Source organism: Trichomycterus rosablanca, chromosome 7, assembly GCF_030014385.1.
Source record: "Trichomycterus rosablanca isolate fTriRos1 chromosome 7, fTriRos1.hap1, whole genome shotgun sequence".
In the NCBI taxonomy this organism is placed as follows: Eukaryota; Metazoa; Chordata; class Actinopteri; order Siluriformes; family Trichomycteridae; genus Trichomycterus; species Trichomycterus rosablanca.
This window is the reverse complement of record NC_085994.1, coordinates 14,565,154-14,591,796: the sequence shown is the minus strand read 5'-3', so window position 1 is coordinate 14,591,796 and position 26,643 is coordinate 14,565,154. Positions and strand designations below refer to the sequence as shown.

The 26,643-nt window shown below is 40.1% G+C and overlaps 1 protein-coding gene across 2 annotated transcripts in view; it reads left to right on the top strand.

Moving 5' to 3' along the window:
• tafa3b (TAFA chemokine like family member 3b) overlaps nt 1–5,695 on the top strand; it is a 208,692-nt gene extending 202,997 nt beyond the window's left edge. For both annotated transcript variants that reach the window (XM_062998428.1, XM_062998427.1), the window contains exon 5: nt 5,031–5,695. In XM_062998428.1, coding sequence (XP_062854498.1) covers nt 5,031–5,042 — 12 coding nt within the window. In that variant the 3' untranslated portion in view covers nt 5,043–5,695. The remainder of the gene's footprint in view (nt 1–5,030) is intronic.
• Nucleotides 5,696–26,643: the final 20,948 nt, after the last annotated feature.

Here is a 26,643-nt window from a genome sequence, read left to right as displayed (position 1 = left end):
CAAATGGTGCCATGGCAGGCAGAGACATGCATGAGCAGGCCCAGGCGTGGGTGCTGCTTTCTTAGCAGACACAAGTGTTCAGACAGCACAGTTAATACATATTAGTGCCAACAGCACTAGCAGTATTGAAGCATCAGTTGGTAGTCGGCTTGAGCCTATTATGCCACTGCTTGCTGGATTTTCACTAGTGGGAGTTTTATTGAAGCAAATGAATCAAAAATAGTAGCATGTAAATTTGTTTAGATCTTTAAGTTGTAATTATAATAGATAGCTGTAATGTATGCATTTAAGTCAATTTTATATGACTTATGTGTTGTTATGCAATGGAATATTTTTTTAATTAATTAAATATTTTAACTTCGTTTTACACACTTTGGTTACATTCATGACAGGACAGGTAATCACCGGTTACGATGTGATACGTTAAGATACTATAAGATAAGATAAGATGATTCCCTTATTCAAGTAGAATAAAATAAAAATAAGACAATTATAAAAATATTAGCTATGAGATGCAATTACTATTATACATCAGTATGGTAATTACAGCTATATAATAAAACACTATATATTCTACATGTAAATATATACATGTGTGTGTATAATGAAATGTACAGTCCAGTGCTGGGAAGAGGGTGGGGGGTCTTCAGTTATTGTATGGGTGGGCTAGTCAGTGTGAGGACAGCATGTGTATTCTGCTATTGTCATACAGTCTGATGGCAGTTGGCACAAAAGAACGTCTGAAGCGCTCTGTCTTGTTCTTCGGTGGAATTAGCCTATGACTGAAAGAACTGCCCAGCCGCCATAGTTTCTCATTGACAGGGTGAGAAAGATTATCCAGGATGGCCCAGATTTTGTCCTATGTTCTCCTCTCACATACTGCCTCCAGACTGTCCAGCTGTAGACCCACAACAGAACTGGACAACAGAACTTACACAATCAGTTCAAGTTTAATGTCAAACACAGTCATGGACAAGTTTTATCTCCAATTCACCTCACCAGCATGTCTTTGGACTGCAACATGCAGAACATGCAAACTCCACACAGAAAGGTCCCGGTCCGCTCCATCTGGGAATCAAACCCAGGACCTTCTTGCTGTAAGGCGACAGTGCTCGTGCAATGGAATAAATTTGTATTGCCTTTTTTTTGTTTACATACAGTGCCTATAAAAAATCTTCATACTCTTTAAATAGTCACTCTTTAGTCTAAGAGCTTGAACTAAAACTCACAGAAATATCTTTCTCCAGCTTTGCCACACAACATCAAGTAATAATAAGAACATGAACATAAATTAAAAAAAAAAAAAATACAATAACAATGCTGGAAAAGTGATCAGTCTACTGATTTAATACTTTTTAGAGTCAACTTTAATAGCTTTAATTACAGCTAACAGTCTGTGTGGATGTCCCTATCAGCTTTGCCCACCTAAATTGTGGAATATTTTCCCATTCATCTTTGCAGAATTGTTCAAGTTCGTCAAATTTTGTGGTGACCGGCAAGGCAATGCACTGCTCTCCTCAAGCCCATCCACAGATTTCCTATCGGATGTACAGGGGTTGGACAAAATAACTGAAACACCTGGTTTTAGACCACAATAATTTATTAGTATGGTGTAGGGCCTCCTTTTGCGTCCAATACAGCATCAATTCGTCTTGGAAATGACATATACAAGTCCTGCACAGTGGTCAGAGGGATTTTAAGCCATTCTTCTTGCAGGATAGTGGCCAGGTCACTACGTGATGCTGGTGGAGGAAAACGTTTCCTGACTCGCTTCTCCAAAACACCCCAAAGTGGCTCAATAATATTTAGATCTGGTGACTGTGCAGGCCATGGGAGATGTTCAACTTCACTTTCATGTTCATCAAACCAATCTTTCACCAGTCTTGCTGTGTGTATTGGTGCATTGTCATCCTGATACACGGCACCGCCATTGGATGCACATGGTCCTCCAGAATGGTTCGGTAGTCCTTGGCAGTGACGCGCCCATCTAGCACAAGTATTGGGCCAAGGGAATGCCATGATATGGCAGCCCAAACCATCACTGATCCACCCCCATGCTGCACTCTGGGCATGCAACAGTCTGGGTGGTACGCTTCTTTGGGGCTTCTCCACACCGTAACTCTCCCGGATGTGGGGAAAACAGTAAAGGTGGACTCATCAGAGAACAATACATGTTTCACATTGTCCACAGCCCAAGATTTGCGCTCCTTGCACCATTGAAACCGACGTTTGGCATTGGCACGAGTGACCAAAGGTTTGGCTATAGCAGCCCGGCCGTGTATATTGACCCTGTGGAGCTCCCGACGGACAGTTCTGGTGGAAACAGGAGAGTTGAGGTGCACATTTAATTCTGCCGTGATTTGGGCAGCCGTGGTTTTATGTTTTTTGGATACAATCCGGGTTAGCACCCGAACATCCCTTTCAGACAGCTTCCTCTTGCGTCCACAGTTAATCCTGTTGGATGTGGTTTGTCCTTCTTGGTGGTATGCTGACATTACCCTGGATACCGTGGCTCTTGATACATCACAAAGACTTGCTGTCTTGGTCACAGATGCGCCAGCAAGACGTGCACCAACAATTTGTCCTCTTTTGAACTCTGGTATGTCACCCATAATGTTGTGTGCATTGCAATATTTTGAGCAAAACTGTGCTCTTACCCTGCTAATTGAACCTTCACACTCTGCTCTTACTGGTGCAATGTGCAATTAATGAAGATTGGCCACCAGACTGGTCCAATTTAGCCATGAAACCTCCCACACTAAAATGACAGGTGTTTCAGTTATTTTGTCCAACCCCTGTAGATCAGGGCTCTAAATTGACCACTGAAGGACAATCACCTTCCTATCATTCATTGAGGGTTGTTGTGTTGGAAGGTGAACCACCAGAGGGTGGTAGATGTACCCAGCCTCAGAACATAAAGTTGCCACCACCGTGCTTCACAGTGTGTGTGGTGATGTCTTTGGTTTTGTCTAAAACTATTGCTTGAAGTTCAGTCCAAACATTTTTCTTATGGTCTCATCTGACCATAAAAACATTTTGCCTCAAGGCATTATAACCTTTTTTTATGCCACCCTGCCAGACCAGCCACCTTTGAAAACAATCTCGCAAGTTTTACACGAATTCACAGACAAACCACTATCAGACCAATATCAATAAAGAGACTTGTAAGTCCTTCAAAGCTGCCATTGGTCTCTTGGTAGCACTGATCAATAACCTTCTAGCTCATAGATGGCCCATTCTGCATTTCGTTGCCTATCTATCTATCTATCTATCTATCTATCTATCTATCTATCTATCTATCTATCTATCTATCTATCTATCTATCTATCTATCTATCTATCTATCTATCTATCTAATCTACCTACCTACCTACCTACCTACCTACCTACCTACCTACCTACCTACCTACCTACCTACCCTTGGCAATATGTTGGTGGTGCCATACACTTTCTACTTCTTGATAATGCTCTAAACAGTACTCAGAAAAGTACTTAAAGCTGCTACAATCATTTTGTATGCTTCTTCTAACTTGTGATATTCACAACTTCATCAACATCATAACTTAGCACCTTTTCAAACATGGTGAATTTTGCACCATTTTAAACCATGCACTTCTAGTAGTGAAATCCTCAAGAAACAGTTGGTTTTATTTTGAAGTAATTAAAACAACTGATGTTGGTGATTGGTTGTACCTAAGCAAGCTTATAATCAGTGGAGATTTCTCTAAGACTGCAAGGGAAGCTCAGCTTCCCCTAAAATGTCAAAAATTAAATGGTCAAATATGTACAGTTGTGTTAACATTTCATTGACTACAAATGCGTTAGAACACGTATATCTCGAAGACGAGTTCGTTCAGAATCAGCTAATTATCACAAATCGACTCGATTTTCTTAACTTAACTCATACATTCCCGTAGCGTCAATGCATTTGCCCGCAGAAGCTGAGCATCTCTTCACTTCTATGGGACTGCGTTGAGTTTTTTTTTTTAATGCTCCGAAACTCGCCGGTCATTGGATAAATGCCTCGATTTTGTCCCGCCCCCGGACGCTGAGCGTCTCTGGGGGTGAATGGGGCTGTGGGCGGGTGTTGACGCTGAGCTTCTGCAAGATGATTGGAGGATCAGTGGAAAGGCTGAATCCCGTTTTGATTGACAGCTCGTTTGAGCGCTACACCGTCACTTCTCAAACTCAAACTCAAACCAAGAAGCTTCATTGGCATGACAAATAGGGACATTCGTATTGCCAAAGCAATACACTTCATTAGTCACTTAATCACTGGGAGCTTCAGTCCCATCGTGGATTTTGCGAGTGAAGTCGAAAGACAAACTGCAACCCATTTTAGGCCATTTTCTTGTAAAAGTAACAGAGGGCAGAATTTATGTGTAAATAAATTGACAAATTTTATGATGTAAGCCGACAATGAGCTTCCCCTCTTTGAAAGACCAGCAGTCGCCACTGCTTATAATAGTTACTCTAAGTGGCCCTTTTTAAACCAGGTATTTCACTTCCTCTTCAATTCTTGAGTATCAGTATTTTTTCTTATAGTGTCACTGATATTCATTCTTATAATGTGTAAAACATCTGGAAAAAGTCAGACTTCATGTATGTTCATGCTCTAATGTGACAAAAGGCAAGAATTGACCGGGTACAATGATTTTCTATAGTCACTGGAAGCTCACGGGAGGTGTATATCGGCTAGTGTTGCTGTTTACGATTGATGATAAAATACAGAGGAGTCAATTGTGACACTAACAGTGTTGATCATTTATTGATAAAGACTATAAAGTAAACATTTTTAATAACAATAAAGCATTTCTCGATCATGCTGATTAAAATAACACCACTACCTGCAGGTAGTGGTTGGTTGGTTACAAGTAAGTACGTAAGTAAGTAAGAAATTAATAAACAAATAATAATTTGGTGTATGAACCAATTCTCTGTTCAGCTTGTTAGAAATAATAATAAAAAAATGCTATTAATAAAATTAAAAAAAACAAAATCAAAACCCTTATTTCTGATCATTTTTTCCAGGTAACTCGGTAGTGTCATGCTCCATTCAGAAGACGACGACGTGGTGAACAGGAACCAGAAGGACTTGCTATGAAGAAACTCACCCATAGCAAAGTAATACGAGAACTAAAGACTCAGCATCTTGCATTCCACACCATTTATGAAAATAAGGACCATCACGGCGCTCAGATTCCCTCTACCCCATCGCTCTCCCAAAACACTCTTCCTGAGTTCCGTTATCCTCAGCATCTGCTGCAAATCTCATCAGCACTACTACACGGATGGAACACTGTTCGCTCACTTGAATCTGCAATGCATTGGGATCATACTCAACAGTAGAAAGCTAATTACGGTGGATGACCTACCACTCGGAACAATTTCATTTGTTTGGTTTCTTTCTCTCCCAGCTGCTTGAAGATGTTTTGTTGTGTTCTCAGAATCAGATGTCAGTCGATGCTTCCTCTAATCTCACCTTTTGTAGCTGAAATAAAATGCAACATTCTCCCTTTCCCTTCAGAAATGTTCTCATCATTTTCACTTCGCAAATAGAACTGGAATTCTGGACTTACTGACCATCTGCAGAGGATTTCTGTTTCTTTTTTTAATAAATAAATAAATAAGTCGACTTTTTAACCCAAAAGACAATTAAATGAGTAAATGTTATGGTATGATTCTGTAAAAGTGTAAAAGATTCAAAGTATCAGATTCTTAGAATAAATCTAAATAAATAAAAAGAGATCTTACAGTTTTAATATTGATGTTTTTAACCAGCCTGATAACCGCTATTGAGTACATGTGTCAGTATTATCTAAAATAAATAAAGCTATTTCAAATGATACTAATAGAACCAAGTGTGTGTTTAAAATATCTGCTGCAGATTGAATTTGATACAATATTTTCTGGCATAATGATTATGATTAGGCATAACATTATGACCCCCTTCCTAATATTGTGTTGGTCCCCCTTTTGCTGCCAAAACAGCCCTGACCCGTCGAGGCATGGACTCCACTAGACCCCTGAACGGGTGTTGCTAAAAGAGGCCACAGCCATCAGGGAATACCGTTTCCATGAAAGGGTGTACATGGTCTGCAACAATGCTTAGGTAGGTGGTACGTGTCAAAGTAACATCCACATAGATGGCAGGACCCAAGGTTTACCAGCAGAACATTGCCCAAAGCATCACGCTGCCTCCGCCGGCTTGCCTTCTTCCCATAGTGCATCCTGGTGCCATGTGTTCCCCAGGTAAGCGACGCACACGCACCCGGCCATCCACGTGATGTAAAAGAAAACATGATTCACAACATGGCGCTTTCAGCGGTGGACAGGGGTCAGCATGGGCACGCTGACTGGTATGCGACTATGCAGCCCCATATGCAACAAACTGCAATGCACTGTGTATTCTGAAATCTTTCTATCAGAACCAGCATTAACTTCTTCAGCAAGTTGAGCTATGTTGGATCGGACCACACGGGCCAGCCTTCGCTCCCCCCCTGCATATACATTCATATATATATATATATATATACAGTGTATCACAAAAGTGAGTACACCCCTCACATTTCTGCAGATATTTAAGTATATCTTTTCATGGGACAACACTGACAAAATGACACTTTGACACAATGAAAAGTAGTCTGTGTGCAGCTTATATAACAGTGTAAATTTATTCTTCCCTCAAAATAACTCAATATACAGCCATTAATGTCTAAACCACCGGCAACAAAAGTGAGTACACCCCTAAGAGACTACACCCCTAAATGTCCAAATTGAGCACTGCTTGTCATTTTCCCTCCAAAATGTCATGTGATTTGTTAGTGTTACTAGGTCTCAGGTGTGCATAGGGAGCAGGTGTGCCTTATTTAGTAGTACAGCTCTCACACTCTCTCATACTGGTCCAACATGGCACCTCATGGCAAAGAACTCTCTGAGGATCTTAAAAGACGAATTGTTGCGCTACATGAAGATGGCCAAGGCTACAAGAAGATTGCCAACACCCTGAAACTGAGCTGCAGCACAGTGGCCAAGATCATCCAGCGTTTTAAAAGAGCAGGGTCCACTCAGAACAGACCTCGCGTTGGTCGTCCAAAGAAGCTGAGTGCACGTGCTCAGCGTCACATCCGACTGCTGTCTTTGAAAGATAGGCGCAGGAGTGCTGTCAGCATTGCTGCAGAGATTGAAAAGGTGGGGGGTCAGCCTGTCAGTGCTCAGACCATACGCCGCACACTACATCAAATTGGTCTGCATGGCTGTCACCCCAGAAGGAAGCCTCTTCTGAAGTCTCTACACAAGAAAGCCCGCAAACAGTTTGCTGAAGACATGTCAACAAAGGACATGGATTACTGGAACCATGTCCTATGGTCTGATGAGACCAAGATTAATTTGTTTGGTTCAGATGGTCTCAAGCATGTGTGGCGGCAATCAGGTGAGGAGTACAAAGATAAGTGTGTCATGCCTACAGTCAAGCATGGTGGTGGGAATGCCATGGACTGGGGCTGCATGAGTGCAGCAGGTGTTGGGGAGTTACATTTCATTGAGGTACACATGAACTCCAATATGTACTGTGAAATACTGAAGCAGAGCATGATCCCCTCCCTCCGGAAACTGAGTCGCAGGGCAGTGTTACAGCATGATAATGACCCCAAACACACCTCTAAGACGACCACTGCTTTATTGAAGAGGCTGAGGGTAAAGGTGATGGACTGGCCAAGCATGTCTCCAGACCTAAACCCAATAGAACATCTTTGGGGCATCCTCAAGCGGAAGGTGGAGGAGCGCAAAGTCTCGAATATCCGCCAGCTCCGTGATGTCGTCATGGAGGAGTGGAAAAGCATTCCAGTGGCAACCTGTGAAGCTCTGGTAAACTCCATGCCCAGGAGAGTTAAGGGCAGTTCTGGGAAATAATGGTGGCCACACAAAATATTGACACTTCAGGAACTTTCACTAAGGGGTGTACTCACTTTTGTTGCCGGTGGTTTAGACATTAATGGCTGTATATTGAGTTATTTTGAGGGAAGAATAAATTTACACTGTTATATAAGCTGCACACAGACTACTTTTCATTGTGTCAAAGTGTCATTTTGTCAGTGTTGTCCCATGAAAAGATATACTTAAATATCTGCAGAAATGTGAGGGGTGTACTCACTTTTGTGATACACTGTATATATATATGGACTCTTGGATGGAAAATGCTGCTGTCAGTACGTTAAAGAGTCCAGATGTGACCCTCCAGGCCGGATTTGCCCACTGATGTCCAGACATGTACACAGTGTCCTGAGCCCCACAACTCTAGGACTCGAATCATAATGGTCCTTTCTTTGACATGAAAAAGCTTTTGTCTAACAAGGTCTGTGTCCTGATCAAGAACAAACTAAAGTGGGATTTGAACAGTGCTGGATTCAAACAGGTTAGCACTAATCCCTCTGACATTAGCCTGAGTTAGCCTGTTCTGTTCCAGACACTTACAGTCCGCTGCCAATTAGATTTAATATACTCACTGAACACATTATACATTTGACACCGAATGAATTAAATAAATGCTAAGCTGATATGGTTTGTGACTCAGAGTAAATTACCTGCCTGAATCATAAGAAAGTGTCTCACTAAATAATTTCTGCTCTTGCAGAAGAGACTACAGTTTAGAGTACCTAAATATTTAACCTACGTACACTTTAGTATATCATTTCAGCATGTAATAGCCAATACTACAAGCTTAAGTTAGCCAGAAAATGAAAGTGATAAAAAAATACACTTACTGTAAATGTGCAACTCAGCCATTAGGTTGCCAACAAAAATTTTACACAGCGAGAATAAAGTCAACCAGCTCAGTGGTTGGGGCTCTAAGCTATCAATCTAAAGTATCAATCTAAAGTCTGAGGGCAATGGAGCCTAACCAAAACAACAGGCACGATGCAGGAATACACTTACATCCATGTACTGGTATATTTCTGGCAGACAGAGCAGAAGCAAGAGTATCAAGCAAAAGTGTATATTATAAATGAGGGTAGTTAGTTCACATACAGTAACGGAAAGCTGGAACTTGGGTTCACAAGACCTCAAGACCCTGGAGCTATATATATATACTATATATATAACCAAAAAGGAAACTGTTGCTTTGTTCACATTTATGCTGTCCTTTTTACTTCAAATAAATGAGCATAATATTCCTAAAAAATTCAATATTTAATAATGCTTTGCCATCATTGCAAAATAAAAGTGCACAGTAAACAGCAGCACCACGACCCAGATCAACCACACAGCAGCATAAAATCATAACAGCCGCTTACCTGAGATTCTCTTCTTCAAAATGAGACCAAATATTTATCCATGTGTTGTTCCATTAGGGATATAACCCACTTGTTTTTCTTCTTGGCGGCCATCTTGTATGTTTCCAGAATATTTCCAGTAAACCACTACAACCAATGAAGAGAGTTTTTCATTGCCAGCTCACCTAAATGACAAAATCTGTATTCAAAAGCTCTGATTGGTTTATACAGCTTGTTTTTCAAGGCTTGAACCAGACGCACAACATCATAATGAAATAGAGTAAGCAAAATGAATGAGTCTTTACCATAGATAAGAGCACAGCTTCCTGATTCGATTCCAATAAACCATTTGTTTGAAAAGAGTCGTTTCTCACTTGTTACTCAGTGATTCAGTTTGCTTTTTCACAGACTGATGTGAGGAATGGGGAAGGGGTAAATTTCATGTGTATACACAGAGTCTGAGTGAACTTGAGAGCTAAAAAGCCACAAATGTATTAAATAATGACACTATAAAGTACAAATAATTTATCTTACATATTTGTGTGCAAATAAAAGCTTTTACTTCAGTAACTCCAGATCAGAATTAGTTAGAAGGTAAAAATTTGGTATGGTGATTGTAAACATTTGCCACAGGAATAAATTGTTGGTAATGGAATATAATATTATAATACTTTTATTAATATATATATAATATAATATTCATATAATAAAATATATGCAGTTCCATGGACCATGGAACACAATAACAGGTTTTCCATACATACTTATGAGAAAAAATACATTGAAACCAGAACCAGTTGACATTGTTGATAGTCAGCTCTGGTGTGTTTTACCCAAGTGCTGCAGCTTTCATCTATTCCAGTAAGGATACATTTAGATTCACTTATTTCATCTTCTTAGGATTCAGTTTTTGCACACTATCTGATTCTCCCCTGTTACACGACAGCCAGGAATCTCAGAGTATTTGGGCTAGCTGCCCTCCTCCTCAACACATAAGTTGCCTAAAAAGATGCCATTCCTCGTACGCAAAGTTCCTGTCCAATCAGCTTCTGGCCAAAAATGACTTATCACTAACATTTTGTGATGTCATTCAGCACCTGTCAGACTAACAACAAATGTACTAATGTTGCACAACTGGAAAATAAGGCCACAATATTTGTCTGGAACTGTTCAATTACTGTTGTGTGAACCAGCGTTCACGACCATGGAAGTCACACAGAGGCAGAACAGATGAGACAAACATTACAATCATGTTAACAGGAACAAATAAAGCAATTAGATCATAATGATTCATTACTAACAACAGAAATCAAAATTACTGCCTGTTCACATCCACACCTTCTCACCAATTATTTTAACAAGCAGCAGATTTAAATAATACTAATAATAATAAATTACCATAAATAAAAAAACAGAACATATGTATATATACAGTGTATCACAAAAGTGAGTACACCCCTCACATTTCTGCAGATATTTAAGTATATCTTTTCATGGGACAACACTGACAAAATGACACTTTGACACAATGAAAAGTAGTCTGTGTGCAGCTTATATAACAGTGTAAATTTATTCTTCCCTCAAAATAACTCAATATACAGCCATTAATGTCTAAACCACCGGCAACAAAAGTGAGTACACCCCTTAGTGAAAGTTCCTGAAGTGTCAATATTTTGTGTGGCCACCATTATTTCCCAGAACTGCCTTAACTCTCCTGGGCATGGAGTTTACCAGAGCTTCACAGGTTGCCACTGGAATGCTTTTCCACTCCTCCATGACGACATCACGGAGCTGGCGGATATTCGAGACTTTGCGCTCCTCCACCTTCCGCTTGAGGATGCCCCAAAGATGTTCTATTGGGTTTAGGTCTGGAGACATGCTTGGCCAGTCCATCACCTTTACCCTCAGCCTCTTCAATAAAGCAGTGGTCGTCTTAGAGGTGTGTTTGGGGTCATTATCATGCTGGAACACTGCCCTACGACCCAGTTTCCGGAGGGAGGGGATCATGCTCTGCTTCAGTATTTCACAGTGCATATTGGAGTTCATGTGTCCCTCAATGAAATGTAACTCCCCAACACCTGCTGCACTCATGCAGCCCCAGACCATGGCATTCCCACCACCATGCTTGACTGTAGGCATGACACACTTATCTTTGTACTCCTCACCTGATTGCCTCCACACATGCTTGAGACCATCTGAACCAAACAAATTAATCTTGGTCTCATCAGACCATAGGACATGGTTCCAGTAATCCATGTCCTTTGTTGACATGTCTTCAGCAAACTGTTTGCGGGCTTTCTTGTGTAGAGACTTCAGAAGAGGCTTCCTTCTGGGGTGACAGCCATGCAGACCAATTTGATGTAGTGTGCGGCGTATGGTCTAAGCACTGACAGGCTGACCCCCCACCTTTTCAATCTCTGCAGCAATGCTGACAGCACTCCTGCGCCTATCTTTCAAAGACAGCAGTTGGATGTGACGCTGAGCACGTGCACTCAGCTTCTTTGGACGACCAACGCGAGGTCTGTTCTGAGTGGACCCTGCTCTTTTAAAATGCTGGATGATCTTGGCCACTGTGCTGCAGCTCAGTTTCAGGGTGTTGGCAATCTTCTTGTAGCCTTGGCCATCTTCATGTAGCGCAACAATTCGTCTTTTAAGATCCTCAGAGAGTTCTTTGCCATGAGGTGCCATGTTGGAACTTTCAGTGACCAGTATGAGAGAGTGTGAGAGCTGTACTACTAAATTGAACACACCTGCTCCCTATGCACACCTGAGACCTAGTAACACTAACAAATCACATGACATTTTGGAGGGAAAATGACAAGCAGTGCTCAATTTGGACATTTAGGGGTGTAGTCTCTTAGGGGTGTACTCACTTTTGTTGCCGGTGGTTTAGACATTAATGGCTGTATTTTGAGTTATTTTGAGGGAAGAATAAATTTACACTGTTATATAAGCTGCACACAGACTACTTTTCATTGTGTCAAAGTGTCATTTTGTCAGTGTTGTCCCATGAAAAGATATACTTAAATATCTGCAGAAATGTGAGGGGTGTACTCACTTTTGTGATACACTGTATATATACTGTATATACACTGATTAGCCATAACATTGAAACCACCTCCTTGTCTCTACACTCACTGTACATTTTATCACCTCCACTTGTCATATAGAAGCACTTTGCAGTTCTACAATTACTGACTGTAGTCCATTTGTTTCTCTGCATGCTTTGTTAGCCCTCTTTCATGCTGTTTTTTAATGGTCAGGACTCTCCCAGGACCACTACAGAGCAGGTATTACTTAGGTGGTGGATCATTCTCAGCACTGCAGTGACACTGACATGGTGGTGGTGTGTTAATGTGTGTTGTACTGGTATGAGTGGATAAGACACAGCAATGCTGATGGAGTTTTTAAACACCTCACGGTCACTGCTGGACTGAGAATAGTCCACCAATCTAAAATATCCAGCCACCAGCGCCCTCTGGGCAGCATCCTGTGACCACTGATGAAGGTCTAGAAGATGACCAACTCAAACAGCAGCAATAGATGAGCGATCGTCTCTGACTTTACATCTACAAGGTGGACCAACTAGGTAGGAGCATGGCTGGATTACTGACCGGGCCAGTGGGGCCAGCGCCCAGGGGCCCTTGAGGTCAGGGGGCCCCGGAGGGCCCTGGCCCAAAACATTTTGGGATGCCTATCAACATTTATGATACAATATATTTTTATTTCCGAGGGCCCTCCATTTTAAGGATCCTCTGACTATTAGGGACTTTGACCCCAGGGCCTCTTGGGGGCCCTAGCCATGCTTTTGGGCCCTAGCCATGCTTTTGGGCCCCTTATGAAAATGGATGAGGCGTTGTGGCACTGCTCAGACCTCGACTTCTGGCTATTAGGGGTCCTAGGAAAGAGGGGGGCATATTTTTAGAGGGCCCTGGTTATGAGAGCCCCTACCAGGGGGCCCTAGAGAAGAGCATGGCATACCATTAGAGGGCCCTTGATCACGAAGGCCCCTGCTATGGGGGCACGGGGTGGGGCGCGCTGGGGGCCCTGACTATCCTTAATCCGTCCTTGGGTAGGAGTGTCTAATAGAGTGGACAGTGAGTGGACACAGTATTTAAAAACTCCAGCAGCGCTGCTGTGTCTAATCCACTCATACCAGCACAACACACACTAACACCACCACCATGTCAGTGTCACTGCAGTGCTGAGAATGATCCACCACCTAAATAATACCTGCTCTGTGGGGGTCCTGACTATTAAAGAACAGGGTGTAAGCAGGCTAAAAAAAGTATGTAGAGAAATAGATGGACTACAGTCAGTAACTGTAGAACTTTTTTTTTTTTTTTTTTTAAATGGAAAAGAGTGGAACAAAATGTTAGTAAATAAGTACAAGTCAGCCTAAGTGTTTAGTAAAAAGGTGGGTTTTTAATCGTTTTTTAAAGACAGCAAGAGACTCAGATGTTCGGACAGACAGAGGAAGTTCGTTCCACCATTTGGGCGCTAGAACAGAGAACAGCCTTGATGATGGTCTTCCTTTAGTCCTGGATGGAGGCTCAAGTCGAGATAGACTAGAGGCTCGGAGGTTGCGTGGTACAGAGCGGGGTTTGATAAGGCCACGAAGGTAGCTTGGGGCTGGTCCATTTTTGGCTTTGTAGGCGAGCGTCAGTGTTTTAAACTGAATGCGTGCAGCTACAGGAAGCCAGTGAAGAGAACGCAGCAGTGGGGTGATGTGGCAGTGTTTAAGTTGGTTAAAAACCAGACGGGCAGCTGCATTTTGAATGAGCTGTAAGGGTTTAATCGTGGACATGGGAGCTCCAGCCAGAAGGGAGTTGCAGTAGTCCAACCGTGAGATTACAAGTGATTGCACCAGAATCTGGGTAGCTTCCCTGGAGAGAAATGGACGAATCTTCCTGATGTTGTACAAGAGGAACCGGCATGATCTTGTCATGTTGGCTATATGAGGAGAGAATGTCAGCTGGTTATCAAGGACAACACCAAGACTTCTTGCCTTATCAGATGGTCTGATCTGGGAGTCATCCAGAGAAATGACTAGGTCCTGGGTTGGAGACTGATCTCCAGGAATGAGCAACATCTCTGTCTTACTGGGATTAAGTTTCAGATGATGAGCTGACATCCATTGTGAGATATCTCGCAGACATGCTGAGATGCGAGCTGAGACTTGCGTGTCTGAAGGAGGAAATGATAGAATGAGCTGAGTGTCATCTGCATAGGAGTGGTAGGAGAAGCCATGGGAGGCTATGACCTTGCCCAGAGAGCGGGTGTAGATAGAGAAAAGAAGTGGGCCAAGTACAGAGCCCTGAGGAACACCGGTTGAGAGAGTGCATGGTGGAGATATGGATCCCCTCCATGACACTTGGTAGGAGCGCCCTTCCAGGTAGGAGGCCATCCATTGCCATGCTGAACCTGTTACTCCAAGGTTGGAGAGAGTGGTCAGGAGAATGCTGTGATTCACTGTGTCGAAGGCTGCAGTGAGGTCAAGAAGAATAAGGACAGATGACAGTTTGGCTGCTTTGGCTGCATGAAGCTTCTCAGTAACCGCTACAAGAGCTGTTTCCGTAGAATGCGCTGCCTTGAAGCCAGACTGGTACGGATCGTGGAGGTCATTCTGAGTGAGAAAGGCAGATAGTTGGTTATAGACAGCACGTTCAAGAATTTTGGATAGAAAAGAGAGGAGTGAGACAGGTCTGTAGTTGTTAATGTCTGTAGTGTCTAGTGTAGGTTTCTTAAGAAGGGGGATGACCTGAGCCTTCTTAAATGCAGTAGGGACAACACCTGATGTCAGGGAGTTGTTGATGATGGGTGTGATGAAGGGGATTAGGTCCTGCGAGAGGTCTTTGAGGATGGTGGATGGTATAGGGTCAAGTGTGCATGTAGTGGGATTGCTGGATGAGAGGAGCTGTGTAACCTCATCCATGGTGAGTGGGGTGAAGCTGGTGAGTGTGTTGGTGGGTTGAGGGTCAGTTGAAAGTGGGTCAGTCGGAGAGAAGGATTGATTGATTTTGTCGATCTTGTCCTGAAAGAATGTTGAAAAGTCAGTAGCAGTGAGAGAGGCAGAAGGGGGAGGAGGAGGAGGGTTTAAAAGAGAGGAAAAGATAGCATGAAGCTTACGTGGGTCAGCAGCAGATTGTTCAAGCTTGGCTTTGTAAAAAGATATATAAGCAACTTCAAAGTGCTTATATATGGGAAGTGAGCTGATAAAATGGACAGTGAGTGCGGAAACAAGGATACATCTAAGCAACTTCTAAGCAACCCATATATAAGCAACTTCAAAGTGCTTATATATGGGAAGTGAGCTGATAAAATGGACAGTGAGTGCGGAAACAAGGATACATCTAAACAAATTATTTTTTTCTGGTTTTGTTCAAATAAATAAATAAATACATTTGATTTACAGATGAATCTTGTAAAAAATTTGTTATTTAGAAATTGATTATGATCGCTGACTGTGATAAATGACACATCAGACTAATTGAATGTCAAGGTTTAAAGTGATGTGAAAATCAAATGTACCAGTTTGTTGTCTTGCTAAAATAAACATTATAGGTCAGATGATAAATCTGAGTTTATTTCAAGAGCTTATCACATTAAACACTGCAATGAATGTTACCAAAAGTTTGATAATAAATGTAATATGTATCAGTATTACAAAATATTGCTTGTGTGGCCTAAAGCAAAGCTCAAAACTAAACACATGAATTCAGAAAATGTGCACATGAAGTTTATGACTAAATGAAATAACCAAATAAAAATTTGCAATTGCTCCTAGCTTAAAGTCAGATAAAAGGCATCTGCTAAATAGGAAAAGGTCAATGGTAAGGGTGAAGGTAAAAAACTAAAAGTGGATTTAAAAAAACAGCAGCTGAGCAAACCATCTGCTGGCCTTTGGGCTGACAATGAAATGTGTATTTTTTGTTTTTAACTTCCATTTATTTATTTATTTAGTCCTTTTTCCCAATTTTTATCGCATCCAATTTTTACCCAATTGCATTATGCTTCCTCTCTACTGGTGCTGACACCCGCCCCTGTTGAGGAGAGCGAGACTGTCACACGCCCCCTCCGACACATGTGCAGTAGCCAGCTGCATCTTTTCACCTGCACGAGGCGAGTTCATATGCGGATCAGCTTTGTGTACGGAGAGTCACACCCTGATCAGCATTATCCCTCAACACTGTGCAGACGCCATCAATCAGCTTAGTTATGAGGAGTCCTAATCTGGCTTTATCCTACCCTATGAACAACAGCCAATCGTTGTTTATGCAGCCACCCAGCCAGGCCGGATGGCAGAGCTGAGATTCGATACAATGTATTTGAAATCCCAGCTCTGGTGTGCTAGCGTGTTTTACCGCTGCGCCACCTGAGCGGTTCCATTACTTATTTTAAAGAAGTATTGTGAAAATACCACTCTGAGACATTGGTAGCCTTGAAGGTAGAGCTTTGGACTATCAATCAAAAGTTTGTGAGTTTAAATCCCACTGCTGGGCACTTGAGCAAGGCCCTTAAACCTCTTGGCTCCAGGGGCGCCATACAATAACTGACCCTGCGCACTGACCCCAGCTTTAAAACATTTACATTTGTGGCATTTAGCAGATGCTGTTATCCAAAGTGACTTACAACTATGACTGAATACAGTTCAAGCAATTGAGGGTTAAGGGCCTTGCTCAAGGGTCCAACAGTGGCAACTTAGCAGTAGTGGGGCTTGAAATGGCAACCTTTAGGTTACTAGTCCAATAGCCTAAATGATGAGCTTGGCTACTGTTGCCCAAACGACCTGGGATAATTTAAACCAATACAACCCTACCCTACCCTACTATCCTACCCTCAATATTCCACTAGTTTCATTTAAAAAGAAATAGATGTTTATAGATGACATTTGCTTCATCTTCAGACATCTTCAGATTCTCCACTTTTATCTGAATGAAATTAAACTTAAAAGGCTTCAGCAGTGCAAATAGTCCAGCCTTTCCTCTATTACTTTAGAAACGTAAACATTATAAAGCTTTTAGCATAATGGATGCAGCAGAAGCACCATAATGACTTTGAACCGTGACAGAAATCACGCCTGACGCTTCTTCGCCAAGTCACTATGGCTGCGGCGCTAACAAAATTGCTTTGTTAAGCGCTAACCGCTTAGCATCACTTAGACTTATTCAGCTGTTTGTCAGTTTAATATGCCATCCTGATAAATGTGCGGAAAACAAACTAAATAAAGAAGCTGTGAGTCTATAGTTGAAGCGTTTACTTTACTTGCTGCCTCATGTGTCAATTTTATACTAAATTCCTAACTCTGTGTCTCAAAATATCCTGCAGACCCTGCTGTTTCATTCACAGCTTATTAGTCACAATATCATTTGCTCAGCACCTATTTTTGCTAACCATACAAGGCATAAAAAAGAAAATATAAATAAAAGCACTTACAGTAAGGACACACGGACATAAGGTTTGTAATACGACTGGATGTGCCTTGCTGGACGTGCCACACATTTGCAGGATGGGAAATAGCACCCATTAGCAGATATTTAATTAAGGTAATATTATACTGTGGCTAAAAAAAAAACTAATAAAAAGGGAGAAAATAGCAATAGGTGGCCAATTTATTAGAAACAAAGTAACATTAAAGACACAGTACATCCACAACATGCAATAAAGATAGAACACCTTAAGTTATAGACAGTCGAGTCACATTATTTTGACCACTTCCTACTTTTGACGGCGGCAGCATGTAGCTCATGAAGAAAGTCACGTTTCGTGAGCTGGTTTGGTGGGTTTTTAAGGTGTGTGATAGGCTGTATGTACATGGGTACATGGACTCTTGTAGATAAAACTACCATGGGTAAAATTGTCCTCCCTGGGCCAGATGGGATCTTCCAGTAAGACAATGTGAAATGTCACACGACTTGAAATGTCCAACACTGGTTGGAAGAGGATGACCAAGACTTCCAAGTACTACCCTGGCCCCCTAATTCCCCCAGACATGAACTCAATTGAGCATCTGTGGGACCACCTTGATTGTCGTGTTCGCTCTATGGATTGTTCTGTAAAAACTGGTAATTTTACTGCCAAATCCAACTCAGAAAACAAGTCACATTGACTATGGGGCAATCCCTTCTCACAGGACAGTTCTCACAAGAGACTCTATAAGCCACAACACTGGAGTGAGTTCCCACAAATAAACGAAATGCTAATATTCAGTGTCAGCAGAAACCGGAGTGAATCAGCCCATCTGGCATTGAGTCTTCAGAGAAATGCAGGTATGCCAACCAAGGAGCTGGCAAAGAGAACAGCAACAAGCCACAACAAATAGGGAACCTTCCACGTGAAGCGAAGTAACACTTATGATGCTCGTGTCTGTCAATCAAGAGAGATTTTACACTGTTCCCCAACTGCCAGTCAAACTAGACTGCGTCTCCATGCCCCCAGCTGCCGGCCAAACTAAACCAAGCAGAAGAACAACACTCTAAACGTGGGGCAGTTCTTGGCTACCATCACAATACAATATTCTACACATGTACACAGCCCTGACCACAGTCACATTTAGTTTATTTGGGATTTTTAACGTCATGTTTTACACTTTGGTTACATTCATGACAGGAACGGTAGTTATTTATTACACACAATTCATCAGTTCACAAGGTTATATCAATTACAGTCATGGAACACACGCGAGACAGATGGGGGACTTTAGTATCTCCAATTAACCTCGACTTGCATGGCTTTGACAGCACCGAGACCCCAGACACTGGTAGAGCATGCAAACTCCACACAGAAAGGACCTGGATCTCCCACCTGGGGATCAACCCAGGACCTTCTTGCTGTAAGGCAACAGTGCTACCCACTTAGCCACTGTGCCGCCCCAGTCACATTTAGATATACAGTAGAAGCTGTTAAAGCACTGATACCAGCTACCAAAAATTAAACTGATTTAACTCACAGTTCTTTGAATTTGTGATTGACAGGTGTCATTAAGATCATGAACTACCCAAGTAACAATAACAGTATTTTAAGGTAAGCACAGTAAATAAGAAGAAGAACAAGAAGAAGAAGAAGAAAAAAAGGAGAATTATTTGCTAAAAAATGTAAATATTAAAATAATAACAATAATAATAAATTATTATTATTATTATTACTAATATTTCATTAATAATAATAATAACAACAGTCTACAACATTAAAATAAAAAAATAATAATGATATATTAATATTTTTAGATTTTTTATATTTTAATTTTTTAGTCAATATGGATTAATAATTATTATTATTAAAATATCAATATAATAATAATAACTAACAATTATTATTATTATTATTACCAATAATATTAATAATATTTTAATTTTAGTAAATCAGTATTACTATTATTTTAATAATAATAAGAGGAATAATAATAATAAGAGGAATAGTAATAATAACAGACTATAACATTAAAATAAAAAAATAATGATACTATTAATATTTGTTTTTTAATATTTAAATTAAAAAAAAAATATGTATTATTAATTATTATTAAAATATCACTAACAATAATAATATCAAAACAACAATAATGATTATTATTAATTTAATTTTAGTAAACTATTATTACTATTATTTTAATAATAATAAAATGAATAATAATATAATAATAATAATAATAATATGTATTATTAATTATTATTATTAAAATAATAATAATAATAATAACAACAACAAGACATGGCAGTCATGGTCTGCACCTTACTGAACCAAACCTGATTAGCACATCATGAGAGGTATGTATGAGGGTACCATGGGTAACATTTTGTCAGATTGTGGTTACATACATATGCCTTTTTGTATGAATACACCTGAGGAAGTTGTTCTAGTGATATTCAGTAAAGTGAAGTACTGCACAGTGACCTGTTTTATCGTTTGGTGTCAAATTTGATCAGCATTTAATTAAAATGCAGTGTTTATGTACATGTTGGCTAAGTATTATATTAATTAATTAGCTTTAGCACTATCATAGACTTTGTAAATAATGGTATGAGTCTGGATCAGTCCCTGTCCTGTATTAAACTTACTTCAAAGCTCAGCTATCTAGCATAATACACATTTTACCTGCCTGCCGGCTCAAAATTTGAAATTAGCAGTAAGACAGTGTTTATAAAACAATACAAAGACCAACCTTGAAGTCTTCAGAGTGTCACTGTTGCCTCAGGCAGACACACATACAGCTCCACATCCTCGCCGGATCATGACCAGCACACGTCGTTCTTAAGCTTAGTTCTGCAGTTTGGCTTGTTGGAGTATACTGAATCACAGTCTCTTACACACCTATGTGAGAAGAAGGGTAAGGCATTATTAGCATTAGTAAGAACACTAAGCTGAATGTCGTCAGCAGTCCAAAAGACCAAACCTGAGTTGCCATCTGATGCCCAGACATGTACATAATCTTGCCTGACACAATCATCACTAGGACCTAAATCCTAATGGTCCTTTCTTTGAGATGATTGGGCTTCTTGGCTTCTTGGCTAATTTAAGTCAAGGGGCACTAGGGATGGCACATTTATTATAGCAGCAATATGGTAGCCTGCTAATAAAAATCCAATATTCTAAGATTAATTAGTTTTACAGGGTGACCTACTGGGGGGCAGGCCAGGTTTGGATAGCACCGGGAACTTAAAGCAAACTCTACCAACCAAAAATATATTCAGCCAACAGCACCCCGTGGGCAGCATCCAGTGACCACTTATGAAAGTCTCAAAGATGACCAACTCAAACAGCAGCAATAGATGAGCGATCGTCTCTGACTTCACATCTACAAGGTGGACCAACTAGGTAGGAGTGTCTAATAGAGTGGACAGTGAGTGGACATGGTATTTAAAAACTCAAGCAGCGCTGCTGTGTCTGATCCACTCATACCAGCACAACACACACTAACACACCACCACCTTGTCAGTGTCACTGCAGTGCTGAGAATGACCCACCACCCAAATAAAACCTACTCTGTGGTGGTCCTGAGAGAGTCCTGACCATTGAAAAACAGCTGAAGTATTGAAGTACGCAGAGAAACAGACGGACTACAGTCAGTAACTGTAGAACTACAAAGTGCTTCTATATGGTAAGTGGAGCTGATAATATGGACAGTGAGTGTAGAAACAAGGAGGTGGTTTTAATGTTATGCCTGATCAGTGTATGTTCCTATCATTATTATAAGAATGGGTTAAACTAATTCTCCTTTCTGTGGCAACAAACTAAACTAATGAAAAGCTTCGTAATCAGCTGATGAGTTAGATTTTGCACTTAAATGAGGCTACATATTAAAATTGGCACTGAAGTTCTTCACCCCTGATTTATCCCTAACAAAGCTACAGGCAGAACAGTAATGCAAATGAGGCATTTTAACATCTCTGGCTATCACATAATTGCAGTAATAATGACTATATTAGCTTTGACATAGTCCACAGTAAATTGACTTATCTACACTCCAATAAGCAGAAATGATTACGATAATAAAAGCACGATGCACAAACTATGTACTGAGCTACGGATCAGTAGCAGGGAGCAAGAATGTGACAGTGAGGTCAATGACGTTAAAAACAAAACAAATAAGTGTGCTATGTGAGAAACATACTTTCCAAACAAATATGCACACACTGCCCCACTGTCATGGTGATAGTGGACAATTATAAGTCCTTCTCCACTATCACCATCTCCACCAAGAAATCATATAATCAACTAGATCATTAATGCAAACTTTTGTTTTACACTTTGGGTACATTCATGACAGGAACGGTAGTTACTCATTACACAAGATTTATCAGTTCACAAGGTTATATCAAACACAGTCATGAACAATTTTGTATCTCCAATTCACCTCACTTGCATGTCTTTCGACTGTGGGAGGAAACCGGAGCACCCGGAGAAAACCCACGCAGACATGGGGAGAACATGCAAACTCCACACAGAAAGGACCCAGACCGCCCCACCTGGGGATCGAACCCAGGAGCTTCTTGCTGTGAGGCGACAGTGCTACCCACTTAGCCACCGTGCCGCCCTCATACTTTGTTAATACTGTGTGTGAGGTAAGGAATCTTTAAATAGACATTTCTTGTTTGTCTCAGCATAGAATATGCTCTAGAACAGTTACACTGACGAGGCATAACATTATGACCACTGACAGGTGAAGTGAATAACACTGATTATCTTTTTATCACGGCACCTGTCAGTGGGTGGGATATATTAGGCAGCAAGTAAACATTTTATCCTCAAAGTTGCGTTAGAAGCATAGCCGCAGACCAGTCAGGGTGCCCATGTTGACATGCCCTCCAAATTCCCCAGATCTCATTCCAGTCGAGCATCTGTGGGATGTGCTGGACAAACAAGTCCGATCCATGGAGGCCCCACCTCGCAACCTTAAAGGAGTTAAAGGATCTGCTGCTAACATCCTGGTGCCAGATACCACAGCACACCTATAGGGGTCTAGTGAAGTCCATGCCTCGACGGGTCAGGACTGTTTTGGCAGCAAATGGGGGACACAATATTAGGAAGGTGGTCATAATGTTATGCCTAATCTGTGTATATTCCATATAACCTGATATGACATGACAACAGAGGATGATGTTTTGAGGAAAAAAGCTAAAAGGCAAATTCAACCTTTTTTGTTGTTTTATATTCTTGTACCAGGTATATTTAAATTGTTTCTAAATGTTGTTGAAATTCTCATTTGTCATGCGTGTGCTTTGTTTCTGAAAACATCTACTTTCACTACTCAAGAAAAACTATTTGTAATCCATCCCTTACACCATTGTGAATGGCTGAACAAAGCCCTGTTTTGATCCTATCAAACACCATTTGGATAAATTAACTGAATGTAACTGAATGTCATAAATAAAAGATCATTTAAAATAAACAAAGCCATGCTTAATTACTGCCAGGTCTATTTAATATAAACATTACTTGAATAGAAAATTCTCAGCAGTGTAAACAAGCATACAGGTCTTAACAAATAACATGCTAAATAAAATAATAATAATAAATACATAAATAAATGTCAGAAAAAATAAATAATAATAATAATATTTTATATAAAAATAACAAATAATAATATTTTACATAACAATAATAACAATAATAACAATAATAACAATAATAATAATAATAATTATTATTATTAATAATAATAATAATAATAATAATAATAATAATAATAATAATTAATAATAATAATAATTTAATGCTCTTGGACTCCCAGAATGCACAGTACTAATAATACACAGGAATACACATAATAACAATAGTTTTTAAATAGTTTAACAAAAAATTGCAGGCCTCACTTGCCTCAGTTAAGGTCACTGTTAAGATTGTACTTCCAAACTGAGAAAAGGCATAAAAATGATGTCTATAGCTGAGTTGCCAAATATCACTGTTAATCAGGAGAAAGAGAAATGCTTGTCTTTTATTCGCCAAAAACACCCTAATGACCACTGACACCTATTTAAGATGTGTAATAAGTGTTCCGTGGACGGGCTACTTGAACTCAAACATTTTTGAAAGACACAGGTACTGTTACGTCTAAAATAAAACTAAAACAAAAGTCTTCAGCAAGAACATCAAACATAAGGGTAGAAACATAGCAGTGAGGGGATGCTTTGCTACTCTAGCGCCTGAGATCCTATCTAATTGGGGGGGGGGGGGGGGGGGGGGTTGCTGTGGTAGAGGGGTCACGAACAATCGATCTGGGATGGCTAGACAAGAAGTTGCTCTCCGCTTCAGCTGCTAACCTATTCCAAACCAAAATATATTAATTGGTTTCTTTTTAAGCATCAATTACCCTAAAAAATAAAAGAATTCAGTAAATTACATGTTTTTATTAAGGTTTTGGATAGACCAAGTCAAAAGACTCCATTGAGATGCTGTGGTAGGACGTTTAAGCCATCAGTGTGGCTGTATTAAGTAGGGTGGGTCAACATTTCATACAAGATGTGGTATTAGAGTGCCCACATAGTTCATTCATCAGCTTAGGAAACACTGAGCACAAGGTGGGAATACCCTGGACAAAGATGCCAATTCATCAACAATCATGTCTGTGTAGATGCCCGGCTGGCCGATAGCACCACTTAGATCTGAACCCGGATCTCAGCGGTCCTGGGCTAGCATAATACACCGCTGTGCCACCCAAATGTCTACTATAAACATCCAGCTTTGAATCCCAGAAGTGTTAAGCTAGCATAATAGGCCGCTGTACATCCGAGCACTGTACACATTTTTTTTAATGAAGTCAATAGATCACCTCCCAGTTTGTGTTCAATACAGATTTTTAGCTCTTAAAGTTTTAACTTCTCCTATTACAGCATGAAAGCTCCCTGGATATTTAATTACAGCCAATCAAAACTGACAGCACTACCCAACTCTTAGCTGCTGTCAGCCAGTAGCAGACAGGAAACCAGCTTGAATCGTGCAAGTCGGTTGAGGGAGTAATAACTAAAGTGAAAAGTGCGAGTTTACTTTCTCTCACCGGGAGGTACGCTAGCACCAGTTAAACACCAGATGCCCCTTTGAGTTTGTTGTCTAAATTCAGAACATGCTGACACTTAACACAGCAGGTGACAATAAAACCATCACTCAAGCTGCTCCAGAGCTTAAAAACACATTTTAATGGTGGTTTCTCCAGGGTATAAAATTCTGATCTACTTTTTTATATATAAATAGTACATGCTATATAGCCAAAAGTATATTGCAAACCAGACCATGACCTTGTTAGAAATGCCATAGACTTCTATAACCATATGCATTAACATGGAATTGGCTATAACAGATTCTACTCCTCTGGGAAGGCTTATGCCAAGTTCACACTACACAACTTTCAAGTGGTTGAGATCGCTGTACAGTTCACACTACACAACTGGATGGCCTTTTAAATCGTTGTCGTTTTCACACTAAACGAGTGATCGGCGATAGGGGGTCACACATGTATTCTGATATAAACTATATTATTCCCCACACTTTTACAACTCCTCCCCCAGGGTTTCCCTTCTGTATTTTGTGTTCATAACAATTATAACCTGATCACAACACCTTTCACACTACATGATTTTGAGTCGCCGACAGGTCCATATATTTAACATGCTAGATATTTTTTTTTTGACTCTGCGAGTGATCTGTGAGCAGCTCGGATCGAGTTGTTGAGCAGTACACACATATTGATCGAGAGCCGATTTTCAAGTCCCAAGCAAACACTAAGCTGCTTCCATGCTGCCTCATTTAGCGGTGACCAGTCGGCGAGCGAAAATCAGGGCAAAAATAGTGTAGTGTGAACTAGGCATTATCGCAAGATTTTGGAGTGCGTTTGTAAGAATCTCTGCCAGTGTCATCAAAAAAACATTTAGAGATCAGCCATGTTGGATGAGAAGGCCTGGCTTACAACTGACATTTCAATTTATCCCAAACCAAACCATCAAACCATTTCTTTTATAGACCTCTGTCTGCACATGGGTACAGACATGATGAAACAGGAAAATGCCAAACATAATTATTTTATTTAATTGATATTACAGTGGTACCTTGAAACTCAACTTTCGAGTTTAGGGGACATCGAGTTACAAGGTACCACTGTATTCACCTATTAGCAGGGGACATCGAGTTACAAGGTACCACTGTATTCACCTATTAGCAAAACAGGCCTGAATGTTTGACGCCCTACAATGAGCTGGTTTAGTGATTGTGCAATGTTGTGGTAATACTTTGTATGTGGTTTGAGATGCAATGCAATAATTAATTTCCTGCTATATTCTGTCCATGAGTTAGATGGGTTCAGTTTCTTCATTCATTAATTTATTGTGCTCTTCTATTTTTATTATTCTTAATTTTATTATTAATTATTAGTACTATTATCATCATCATCATATTTAAAAAAAATAAAATATTATTATTATATCATTATTATTATTATATTATTAAAAAGATATATATATATGTGTGTGTGTGTGTGTGTGTGTGTGTGTGTGTGTGTGTGTGTGTGTGTGTGTTATCATCATTATTATTATTATTATATATTTTTTAATTATTATTATTTTTATTACAGGGCTTCAGTAGATTTGTATCCTCGGACTTGTTTAAACTGGAGTAAGGAAATGCTTAACTGTGGAAGCACTTCTGTAAGGCTCTGGATAAGAGCATCTGCAAGATGCAGAAAATATAAATGTATTTTACAAATAAAGTTTACTATTAAGCTTTTAAATTATAAAGCTTATGAAATGATATTTTATTATTAAAAAAGACTGTTTAGAAAACCCTAATACTTTTTTTACTATTAAGCTCTTAAACTGTTAAAATTATGATAATTTATTATTTTAAAATTGATTGTTTAGAAGATCTTAATACTTGCTTATGCAGTT